Genomic DNA, 13177 nt, shown 5'->3' with positions numbered 1-13177 from the left:
GGGCGAGCATGTTTGGTGGGATGCGGATTCGAACCCACGACCCTCAGATTGTGAGTCGAGCGCCTTATCCACCTGGCCATGCCGGGCTCATTGTTGCATATACCATAATTATTATTTTTTTAATTGTCTGAGTCTTTAATACTGAAAGTGTGAAACTTTTTATGGATTTTTGTTTGTGGTGCCATTCAATAGATGGAGCTCATTGTATTTATTATTTTAGTCACATACATTTATACATGCTACATCTATTATAATATTTTATTCAAACATACCTTATGATCGATTATGTAGAAATAGGCTGTACAATAGAACCTTTATAAGACCTTGGAAAAAAACATGTTTTAGCAACATCCACAAAATATAACTTTGATGAGAACTAAACTTTTAAAATGCACATGATATCGTGCAAAGGGTACAATGTCCAGAAGTAAGGTCTACACAGAATGTTTAGAAAATTGGGGCTTTTTGACTTGTGGAACCTGTGTACCATGCCAAAGCCTCTCTCCATTCAGTCCCAAAAGGTACCTCATATCAGGGGTCAAGGTCTTCACCTGTGGGTGTCCACTGTTTAACCTAAAGGAGAGACAACACTGACTGGCAAAACCCATCCACTATTGGCACATCCATATTCTGTCCACTAGTTACAGATGTTCTGCATTTTAACTGATGAAAGCCTAAGAGATCAATAGAAATCTACCCAAGCAGTCTTGAACTTGCCAGGTGCAATTTCACTTCAACAACCATCAGATGTTTATCATGGGAAACAAAGGATAGTTTCAAAATTACTTTAAAAAAATTACTGAAAATAATCATTTAATGAGACCAATGATTAATGAATTGGCAAATTTCCTTAATTGCCCAGCTCTAAACAACTGCAGGTAATGCTGCACAGTTTAAACACCATGAACAAGTATGTAGTTTAAGTGAGGATCAAAATGCATGTGAATTCTATGGTGGACAACTTTAAAGATCTTGGCAATCCATCTTCTGATAATAGCAAGGAGCTTTCATCACTGATGACCAGGGATATTGACAATGTGTCTGTTGTTATAACTGTCAATGAAATCACAGGTGAAACTCCAGCAATATCAAGCATTTATAAAAGCCAACCACGAAACTTTGTCTCAAAACTGAAAAGAAATAGGAACTATTTCATCTGCTCTCACAGCATGTCATCCAGATAGCCAAGATGTCTTGTGTGTATTAGCTTGTTAGAACTTATCTCAGCTTTTTTCCATATTTACATGAAAAGTGATACATGCATTAACCTTCAACATATAGATGCTATTAACAAAGGCTGTGGAATCAAGAGATCAGATGCACTTTCTTTGCTCCAAGCCATCATTGTTTGTGATACCATGACCAGCTTTGATGGTCATGGTAAGAAGACGGCATGGGATGTTTAAATGTCTTATGAAGTTCCATCTGCATTTCTATAACTTGCTGTATCACCTGATGACATTCTGGGTGACTGCATGGCTGTACTGGAGAGATTCATTGTACCCCTCTATGATCCTACCAGTGGGTTGGACAAAGTAAGCATGACTTAAAGGCAAGTTTGAAAAATGAACAAACCTGTAACACACACATATTATTTTCTGTTATTTAATAACTAGCAAATCTGTAGTATCTGTTTGATATAACAATTGAATGATTTCCAGAAACATCTTTTTCTTATGAAGAAAGGGACATCTAATGTTGGGTTTCCTCCTACCCAAGAGGCACTAGTACAACACTTGCTGAGCTGATACTTCCTGACCCTGCTTGCTGGGGCTAGAAACTTGAGAGTAGCATTTACCATCCTTTCTGGACATTACCAGTAGCAGCAGAAAAAAAGATTTTCCAACTAGTACAGCTGTGCAAAAGCAGGGCTTCAATGCACTTCCTCTATGCATATGATGGGCAGTGTATCATTGACTAAAAAGAAATGACCGTGAAAAGTAAAGGATATTGTAAGGACTGCAATGCAGTACATAGTGACAGACACATGATTTGAATGAAGGACCATATTAACATTTCTTAATATGTAAAATTAATTCATGTTTTTCTCTTATAAGTGAAAAGACGTATAAATATGACCTCTTAACATTACAATAATAAATGTATCATTTTCTAAAGCTCTCATTTGATCAGATAAATTGATTTTTGCATGTTTTGTTCCATTTTTGTGGCATTCTATGAATTTTGATCAAAAAAAGAGGTTGGGTAAAGTTTGACAAAATATCAATGTAGATCCTTTTGAAATAATCATATATGGAATAAAATGATAGGTATTAAAGCAGTTTCACAGTTCTTTACAAGTACTTAGAATTATAATCTAGGAATCTAGAGGCCAAAATGTACATGAAAGAGATATTATGCAATGATTTTCATTCATTCTTGTTATTGATTTGCAAGCCATTTCAAAGCTGAACAGCTGTTATTTTACTGATTGCTGTATGATATACTCTACATTCACATTGACATTTCTAGCCATTTTGAGCCTTAACTGAGCAATTATTAATGAAACTGTTCAAAAACAATTAAACTGGTATATTACTCATTCGGTCAGCCATCAAGTTACAATATAGGCCACTAGTGGTACTGATCAATTGTCACTATATTAGCAAGTCTTAACACAGGAAGTTGTACAAGTCTGCAAAGTTTCACATTTCTAGGGAAAATGCACAATCAGTGTGTTTATCTGCAAGACCATTGCAATTGGTTTCAACTATACTGAAATAAGAACACAGAATGAAGTATGTGTTCTTTATGTAAAGGAAGGATATTTTCGGACTTCATCATTGAATGTTTTTCTTAACATTATTTTTGAGGAAGTTAGCCATAATTCACAAACTTTGTGCAAACTTCATTTAATTGTGACATTATGACAATTTTTATGTGGACAACATGAATGTAATTCTAGATTTATTTGTGAAGCTAGACATGGATTCATTTCTGTATTTATGTTTAACTTGTACAAGAGAGCAGGTTACTATTGTGCACAGACAAGTTACACAGCCTTCAAGATCAAAAGTATTGGTCACTGCTTGTAAATTAGTTGCCCCAATTTCAGTTGTAAAGTACCTTCTTGTTGTCTTACATTCTCTTCCCCCTCAGGCCCAGGCTTTGTCTCTATAATAACCAGACAATGATGGAAGAACTATCATGTAACATAGCATGGTCAGGGGTGTGGCTAAGGTAGCTGCACTTATGTTGTTCTGTAAGAAGCTATATGGATTGCACATTCACAAGAGCATGAAACAAACATGTTCAGATATTACAGTGACAAATTCATTCACCATGAATAATGTAAGACACAGAACATGCACTATATACATATTCAAATGACATTTTCCAAGAAAGGATTTGAGGTGTGACATCTTTACCTCATAGGTTGAGCAAACTGGAAATTTGCAATTCTGTCTTGTGGACTGCCTGACAATCTACTGCACTTAAGAGAAGACAATGTTAATCCACCCAACATAGTTCTGTTCTATGCATCAGAAATGCACATCACTGGAAACGTTAATTTCTTGGGAGGCAGACAACAGCACAAGTTCAAGTATCTGCCATGCAAACTTTTGATGGTCCTTTGTACGCTACTGTGGTCACCATGTGTGACAGAAAAGCCAGGGTCTGACTCCCAGAATATGGAACCTAGCCAATGACTACCACATCCAGAGATAACACCTAAACAGCCCCTATAAGCTGCAAGGTCATTGTTAGTAAATATTGCATATATTTTTAATGTGAAGTATCCTGTGTTCCATTACTATTTTGTATTTAGTTTATTTGTATTTTCTTTTACTTATTATATTGTCAATTTTCAGTTGTAATAACTTCAGATTAAATTTTTGAATATTTTTTCACTTTTATAATTTGTAGTCTATTTAATCATGGTGTTTTAAACTTTGATTTCTGTATGTTTTAATTTTGTTCTTAAGATTGTAACTGCCAGTTATTGTAATTTCATTATATTATTACTTTGATTTTTGATGCGATTCCTATAATAACAGCTGTATTCACTTTATTTGGAGTTACATTATGATTTCAGTTAATTCTGAGTTTGATGTGTTTGATCATTTTGAGGTTTATTTTTATTTACTGGAAGTTATATGTAAAAATCCTACTGTTGTTGTTTTGTAGGTGGTTTGCCATATTGTGTGTCACAATAAGAAACTAATTACAACATATCATTATCTTTAGTTATGTTTCTTATTGATCAGTTAATGTTTAATTCTAATATTTGGGTCTAGGAACACTTGGTAAAAGGAATTGGGAGATTGCCATAGCTGGAACAATTTATAATTCCACCATTATCTAAGTTCTTTAGAATATTTCTTTATTCCGGTATATTTATGTAATTTTTCTTACATTACCATGCAGTTCTGCATGTGGTTAATCCAATCCATGTTGACCAAATATTTCAATGTTGTAAACATGTGCTAATCCTTTTACACAGGTAATGGTTGCATAACAATGTTCTTAAGTCTTAAACTAAAAGTATGCATTTTTTATGGACTTCTAGAAATCAGCCTATTCAAACAAGTACTGGAGAAACCTAAACAAATGTCTTGGGATAGCTTAGAAATGTATGTAAAGCATTGATTGAAATATGTAACCATGGACTTGTGAGATACCTTACTAAGGCTTTAACCTGTATATAAGAGTTGGTACTTCCATAGTTCTCTTGCTTTGACAGTCTTGTGCTTGACTCTCCACAACCAAATAATAGTCACACAGATAACAAGCTGTCTGCAATATGGTAATATTACAGACTTTTTTGTAAACAAAGGTTTGGTGTAATGTATAAAAATGAGGAATCCAATAGTAAGATAAATAAATAAAGTTTTAAAACAACTATACAGGAAGAAGAAAACAAGTAAAAAACAAATTAAGACATTTCAACAAGTCTACTTGTCATTGTCAGACACAAAGTATGAGAAAACAAGACAAAGACAACTTACAACATTTCAACAAGTTTACTTGTTACCATCAGGCATAAGAAATAAAAACCCTCTCTCCAACAATGTGATTCTCCAACACTCACTCATATGTTGTTCATGATGAAGACATATGAGTGCCAAAAGTACAGTATGTCTACAAATATTTTCTAGTTGCATTCTTTAAGATTTTTTACAAGTATGTCTAAAATGGCACTGAAAAGCTTTTCTTCATATCAAAAGTTATCCCCTCAAAATAAAATCCTTTATTTTTTTTATTGTTACTTTTTATCTTTTTTTATTGCTTAGAAATAAAATGAACCAGGTATGATGATGATGGTATATAAGCTTAATGATGATCTTAAAGAGTACCGAACAAAACCTTTATTTTGGATTAAACAATTGGAACAGACAATGGTGTGTCCCAAAAGTACAGACAATGAAAAGAAAATCAAACTGAAGATAAATCAAATATAAGTTCAAGTGATAAGTTTAAAATTTAATGTCATTTTTTCATATAATCAAGAAAATTAAGGAAAGAAAGACTGCATGATGAAGTTACAAAAGTTAGATTAATAAGTGCAAAAATTCAGGTAAATCTTATGCAAAAAACATGTCTAAAGACAAGTGGTGCTAAAGAAATCATGAACCTATGTTCAAATGCTAATGCTCATGGGGATTACTGCACATGGAGGATGTGTCACCATGCTGTTGGTTGAATGCTATAGTCTAATGATGATTACATCATAGATTGGAACAATACACATTGACATGTGTAAGGGTGGGAGCTTTGTTCAAGGCTTGTGGCATGTGCAGGATTTACACGGTAGTGCACTGAGGTAACAGCTCTTTGTGGTGCAAAGGTAACTGACGATGACAAAACCTTGTCGAAAACATTATACATTTGTTAATATGTTAAACTTGTAATAAATTTTTCTTCATTACCCATTTAAACTGTCTTCTAATTTTATTGTCTCAAAACAGATTACTTGTCATCAAATTTAATTCAACAAAGCTTGATGAAAGCTACATCATATTTAGGTTCAAATTTCAATCTATACACCAATATCAAATCAATATATATACTTTGAAGATACAAGAACTATGAACAAAGTGAAATTTTTAAAAGTCACATTTCATTACACTCTTATGAAAATTAAAGTTTCAATCAACTTTTGCTCTGATGATCTTATTTATCAATCTTTTATTAATTAACTGGATTTCTATACTAAACTGTTTGGAAGGAGACATCCCTTACTTTTTTATTGCAAATGTGAAATATAAATCATTAGTATTTTTAAATATACCACTTACATTAAAAAATATGACAGCATTTAATATTTCAGTAATAATCAGAAATGGTCTTAAGGTTTGCATGTTTACTCAAAGCAGGAAGTGGAAACAATTAGGTAGTGGTGCAATGCACACATCTACTGAATAAATATCATTAGTCCTCACTTAATGCTTTATTTTACAAGCTTCAACATAACCATAGTCATTTCTTTAGCCATTAATCTTTTAAAAATGATATTGAACAAAATATAATATGAAAATGTATAGCCCAAATTATGCACTTCAAGGTTTACCAATTTAAACCTACAGATATTTTTATCGATTACTTAATGATACTATTGCAGAGATGTTAATTTTGTAATTATTGCAGCACTTAAATGCAAATAAATTTTTGCATTTGTAATTAATTTTCATTCATTTCTTTAAAACTTAATATTTCGTTATTCTTTATTACAAGTTGCTCAGATTTAAAATCTTACCTGATACAGAAACTCTGCCCTTACTTTTCATTGCCTGCCTCACAGATCTACAAAAGTGATAGAAAAGTTTGAGGAGATTTAACATTACATTCAGTTAGCCTAAACACATTTTTATGAAATTTACTAAATAAATTGATTGTCATAAAAATCATCAACTAATCAAAATTAATGTTTCTGGTTATTTACTATTTTATTCCAACTATCCAAGTAATTGAAATACTACCATTATGTTTTTTTGTTGTTAAACTCAAAGCTACATAATATGGGGGGGGGGGGGGTCTCAGTTCGATTTCCATTGCTACTAAACATACTTGCCCTGTCTGTCTGTAGCACAAAGCTACACAAAGGGCTATCTGTGCTCTGCTCACCACAGGTATTGAAACCTGAATTTTAGCGTTGTAAGTCAGCAGACATACCACTGTGCCACTGGGGGGCCTTGCCCTGTCATTGAACAGCTACTAAAGTTATTTGCCACTAACTAATTTTTAACTACTGACAAGGAAGGCAACTGGCTGGCAGCACCCACTGCCAAACCACAGCCAAGGGAAAGGGCTTTGAGAAATCAGCGTGCAAAGGTACCCGATGATGACAAAACCTTGTCAAAAACGTTGTACATCTGTTAATGTGTTACACTTGTAATAAATTTTTTCTTTGTTACCCATTCAGACTATCTTCAAACTTTATTGTCTCAAAGTGGGTTCAATTTTATCAAATGAATAATTTGAATTAAAAAATGTTAATTGACTTATTTAGGCTACTTTAGAACTATATGGTCAGTAATGATTAATCTAAAATACAATATTATTATTATTATTACAGTGGAATTCTCTACTTTCATATAAAAATACTGAAAGTTTGGTAAGAGTGTTATACAACTGTTATACTAACTTTTTTTTTAAATTGTGTTATATTTCTAATTCATAATTGCATTCTTTAATATTGTATAAGCAGATACAGTTGTAAAGGAGTTTGAGCATCTTCCATTTTTTTTTTCAGCCAAATATCCTTACATCACCATATAGTATCAAAAAGAAACATTAAATGTCAGTGTTTGTATTTGATTGGGCTATTAATTACTTTTAAGTTTTTAGAGGTTTTCTCAAGTAAACACAACAGTCTACAGCAATGCAGTTTAGGTCTCAGCCATAAACTAATTATGTCTAAACTAATACAGCAATATGAACATAAATTAAATGTTGCTGTGGTAACTATTCATGCCTCACCTTTTTATAGACACACTAATAATGTGTCTTAGAGATTTGTTTTCATAAGTTTAGGACATCTACAGCTCTTATAACACCGCCATTTTATATAATTGATATTTCACCATTTAGAAGTTAGAATTCTCATGAGAAAATGCAAGTGGTATGACTATAAACATAACAAGTTTTGACAAAATTTGTTAAAGCAAGCAAGCTGTTCACCAATTCTTTAATTTTCTTTATAAATATGATCATAAATAATTATAACTATTTTTATTTTCACATCAATCACATTACTATGAATAAAGATAAAAGCTTTGAAATGCTTGGATTATAACCTGAATAAGCTAATCCATTATAAAATATATTAATGTTATTTTAATTCTGTTTGACTTGTTTAAGCTACTTTAGGACTATATGGTCAATAATGATTAACCTAAAACACTATTATTGCAGTGGAAGTCTCTTCTTTCATGTAAAGAATACAGAAAATTTGGTAACAGTGTTATACAAATCTGTTAAGAAGTTATATATCATAACTGTAAAAATGAAATGTTACTGCAGCTAGTGTGAAAAGTTAAAATCTTATTATTTATTAACACGATAATACTCTTATCTGAAACCTTTCTAGTTTCATTGTTATTCATTCCCAAAAGTTATAACTACCAAAAGTGGTTTTATTTTACAAAATAAATGAACATTATTGTAATTTTTATGTTGACTTTAAATATAGGCTACTTGAAGAATATCAAAATGTACTAGGTTATTGTTTTTTTTTTTTTACTTTGACTGAATACTTGTTTGCCTAATAAATAAAATCAGTTATGATTATTCATTTCCCCATGACTGGTTACAAAGCTTTTGAATAACTGTAGCTATAGACACTTAAGGCCCCAACATTGTTGTATACGAAGGATTCTAGATTTCTTTTAGTGTATTACACATTTAAACTTAAAAAAACAAGTTTTTAAAGGTTTAAACATTATATCAGTTTAAAATGGACAAAAAAACAAACAATGAATGAGTGCTATATAATTTGCTTTCTTGTACAAATAGTTTTTTATTTATATACAAAATGCAGCATATTTCTTTAAATTCTAGAAATATATAGAAATAGAGAAGTAACATGCATACGTTTGCATAATTGTTTGTTTGGGCTCCCATCCACCACACTAGGATCAAGATGCATCATTTTGATATGGTTTAACCTCATTCCATACTAACCCTGTAACTAAGCTCTTCAGATCATACAGCACTCTTTAGTTTTTGATCTCTATTCATATCAAAATATACCAAACTAGAACCTGGTTTATTTATGGCAAGCTCCATATCAATCTGTTGTCTCTATGCAGCAAAAGATTATGTTGGCAATGTGTCAAAAAGTAATTCCAATTAAAAGTGATTAAACTATAATTACTGACATTGCTTGGGTAACAAAAAAAACTTTACTACAAATTAAACAGTAACAAACATACATCACCAAATAAAAGTAGTAGCTAGTTAGACAAAAGATTCAGTATGATACAAAGAAGTCAAAGAAGGGAGATTGCTTAAGGCTTAAGATATCTTATTCATGTTTGGGCCTTTGTTTAAATATGGTATTTTTACTTTTTAATTGATAGACTATGGTTTAACTCTCTCAATACGGGCTCAGTCAATCTGACTGATCACATGACCTCTTTGAACTTGTTTAAAGTCTTTATAGATTTAATACTTCTAACTTTCAGTATAGTATGTATATCTTCACAAACTTTGGCAGTCTTTCAGTTAATATTGTCTTTCACATACAAAAAATAATTTTTTAGTGAAGCACTTTTAATAAAATAAAATATTTGTCCACGTAAATAGTGAGTAATTGTTTTGAATATTCCGTGTAAAAAGTAATTTTCATGTTAGAATTACAAATACTTTTCCTCATCCCCAAAAAATCTCAAGTTTCTTTTGTGTAATCCCTAAAACCTCCTAAATTCATTTCAAACATTTTTTTTTCAGCAAAACTTTATAGTTTATCTTTTATTTTCTCTGCCTTATCTCAAAATGGAATCGGCCAAATCATTTGACCTCATAACCACCAAAACAAAAAATTGAAATAAATCTAAACTATCCTTTTTCTTTCTAGAATGACTACAAATTGTAACATGAAACTACATTTGTTTATCCTAAGTAGCTCTAAGTTCGTGACAGTATACATCTATTTATAATTAAATTTTATTGTTTTATTGCCCTTTGAACTGTGTCCAACTACTATCACACCATAAAGAGTTGTGAATAACACTGCTCACGTTACGCTAACAAATTACATTACCCACAAGTTACTACGAGCTGTTTGCATGAGTGCCTCGTGAAAGATGTTTATTATAATATTAGTATTATTTATTTTTACCTTGAAAAACAAGAAATAAAATACATAACCAATTATGTTTTCTTGCTGTCATTTCTCGAAGAGAGTTAACCCTAATTTTTTTATACTAATGATAGTAAATACACTTAGTTTTTATTTAATTAAATAATGCACCAAAGAATATAGACTAATAACATGCAAAAAGTAGACAAATACCCTACCTCTCAAAAATTTTCTGGCTTTCTAACTATGTGACAAGAGTCATTACAAATTCATCCAAGTTAGTCATTAACTTTCTCATGGGAACAATGTTGGTACTCTGAGTGAAATTGACATTTAAGCATTCAGAACATAACATTATACAATTCGTCACGTGATAGATGAAAATCTTGACTTTCTATTGGTTATAGGTAATATGTAATGAAATGTAAGAGAGAGAACTATTAGCAAATTCTGAAAGAGAGGATGTGACAGGTAGGCATGGCATGAGGGGTCTGATTTTTTAATCGTTAGCTCTGTAACCAAACAAAATTGAAGACTATAAAAATTATGGTTTGTTTGAGCAATGACAATATCATACAAAGCAATTTACGTTTAATTTTGTACTTTTTTGAGGGGTGGTGGATAAAATGAAGAAGATGACATGCTAAGAGAAAATGTGTCATGTGGATCACACAGGGGAAAAATCAAGATTTTTTTAAATATTGCCTTGAAAAATTAAGAACTTAAAACTTAATATACTATTAAAATATGGATTATTAGTTTAGATTTTATGCTATTCTAATTAGTATAACATAAACAAAAGTAGTTCAATAAAATTTTGAATGTAAAACAATAAAACTTTGTGTCATGTGCAATAAAGGATACCCGTAGCAATAGGGTTAAATGAATAACAATGTTGATCAAAAAGTTTCTTTTTGTTTTTACATTCACTAAATATAATCGTCATTAATAAAGATAACTTTATTATTCAGTGAGTATGGTAGGTGACTGCAAAATATTCTGATGACAGATCTTTATTGAATATTATTTATATCTTTATTCTTTTCAAACAATGCACAAAAATAAGTTGGCTCACTGGCTACTTAATTATTTCCAGTAGCATAATTAGGAAGGTACAAACAGACATTCTAGAAGAGGACACAAAGCTCCAGCTATTTTAACAGATATTTCAGAACTACATATAATAATATATTTAGGAAAAATGTCCCAGATATTTTTATTATCATGCATTATTATACACATGATTGTTTTTGCTATATGATTGCATAAAGTGAGTGGGGGAGCAATTTTTCAAACTTGCCCAGAACACAAAAATACCTAGTGTTAGCTTTTAGTATAAGCCAAGTTCTTTAAAGTAGGTGTTCATGACTTGTTGAAGATAAATTTCAACAATAAACAAACAGAGCACAGTCCACTCATTTCAAAATAACAGATTAAAACAAATCAAACATATATACAAATGTTTGTTACACTGTTGGTTATCAGAGTTGTATCCACAGATTTAAATAATTGCCTTGTTTTCCTCAAAGTCCACACATGCTAGTTCAGTTACTTTAGAACACAATTTGACCAGACGAATTATTCTTCTCTACACTGTTCTTACAATACAATCTGTGATAATTTCACTTTAAAAATTGCCACTACACACTCTTTATGACTAAACTCACAATTATGCAGTCTAGATCTAACTATCTGTTTAACTAACTAACTAGAACTATATTTTTGTCTCGTATTACAGACCAACGAAGGCCTAAAACATTCCACAGACAAGATATTATGATGCAATAATACACAATTAAAACTCTGAAATTTCTAGCAATATAATGCAATAATATAACAATTGCCAATTCATAACTAGTGAACTACACAATGTATGATTCTTAACTCTTTTAGCATGGGCTCTGTGCCTGGGACTGAACTCGTAACCATTTTGTCCTTGTTATAGTTTTCATGCTATAACTTATAAATTAGTAAGCACATGTTAACTAAATTTGGCACATTAGCAGTAAACATTATGTCATCGAGGTCACGTGACTGGTGTGGCGCCCTCTAGTTTCTAGAACTATCTTGTTTCTTCATGAATACTCTAGTATTTACTAGATGGGGTAGGCGGGTATATATAAGAGGGGGACAACGTGACGCGAAAGGTAATGTAATGCGTGTATAGATAGTGAGTAATTGAACTGCAGTCAGAAGTATTATAGACGTTCGTTGTTATAGCGTTTGTTTAGCGCGATTGTTGAAGTTGAGTGTATCGGTAAAGTTATATTCAGAAAGAATAAACCAGTTTTATTAAGTAAAGACTTGTGTCGTTAAAATTTCGTCGGAACGAAGTTACGGAAAAATCAATTAACAAACGGAGACGTAACAAATTGATGTCAGAGAGTGGGATAGAAAAAAAAAAGTGAAGAAAAATGGAAATGAGAGGCGGAAAATCAAACTACAGCTTAGCAGACTTGATGGCAGCAATACAAAAACAAGAAAAGAAACAAGAAGAACGAGAAATTAAACAAGAAGAGAAATTACGGCAGTTGTTAGAGGAAAAAGAAAAGAAACAAGAAGAAAGATTACAGCAGTGGCAAGAAAACCTACAACAATGGCAGATCGAACAGCAAAAGAAACAAGAGAGATTACAACAGTTGTTGGAGGAGAAAGAAGAAAGATTTAAGAGGAGAAATTACAGCAGTTGTTAGAGGAGAAAGAAAATAAACAAGAAGAACGAGAAAAGAAACAAGAAGAGAGACTACAACAGTGGCAAGAAGTACAAATGGAAAACATTAGTAAAGTTAAAAGCGAATTAGATACGTTAAAGGACGACTTTTTGTCTTTTACACAAGGAGGATACATTGACCATCGACTTAATCAGCCCCAGACAATGGCAAGCCCGCAGCTAAACCCTAATGCAGACAGATTCAGTCCCGTTAGAAGTCACAA

The 13177-nt window shown here is 31.7% G+C and overlaps 1 protein-coding gene across 3 annotated transcripts in view; it reads right to left on the bottom strand.

The window, feature by feature from the left end:
• Positions 1–13177, bottom strand: part of LOC106465650 (rhotekin-2-like) — a 159864-nt gene that overhangs the window by 118001 nt on the left and 28686 nt on the right. For all 3 annotated transcript variants that reach the window (XR_002612031.1, XM_022393589.1, XM_022393590.1), the window contains exon 3: positions 6698–6744. Coding sequence is in view for 2 of the 3 variants with exons in the window: in XM_022393589.1 (XP_022249297.1) it covers positions 6698–6744 (47 nt within the window). In the remaining variant the exon portion in view is untranslated. The remainder of the gene's footprint in view (positions 1–6697; positions 6745–13177) is intronic.

Source organism: Limulus polyphemus, unplaced genomic scaffold (genome assembly GCF_000517525.1).
Source record: "Limulus polyphemus unplaced genomic scaffold, Limulus_polyphemus-2.1.2 Scaffold2013, whole genome shotgun sequence".
Lineage (NCBI taxonomy): Eukaryota > Metazoa > Arthropoda > Merostomata > Xiphosura > Limulidae > Limulus > Limulus polyphemus.
This window is presented reverse-complemented; position numbering and strand designations above follow the sequence as displayed.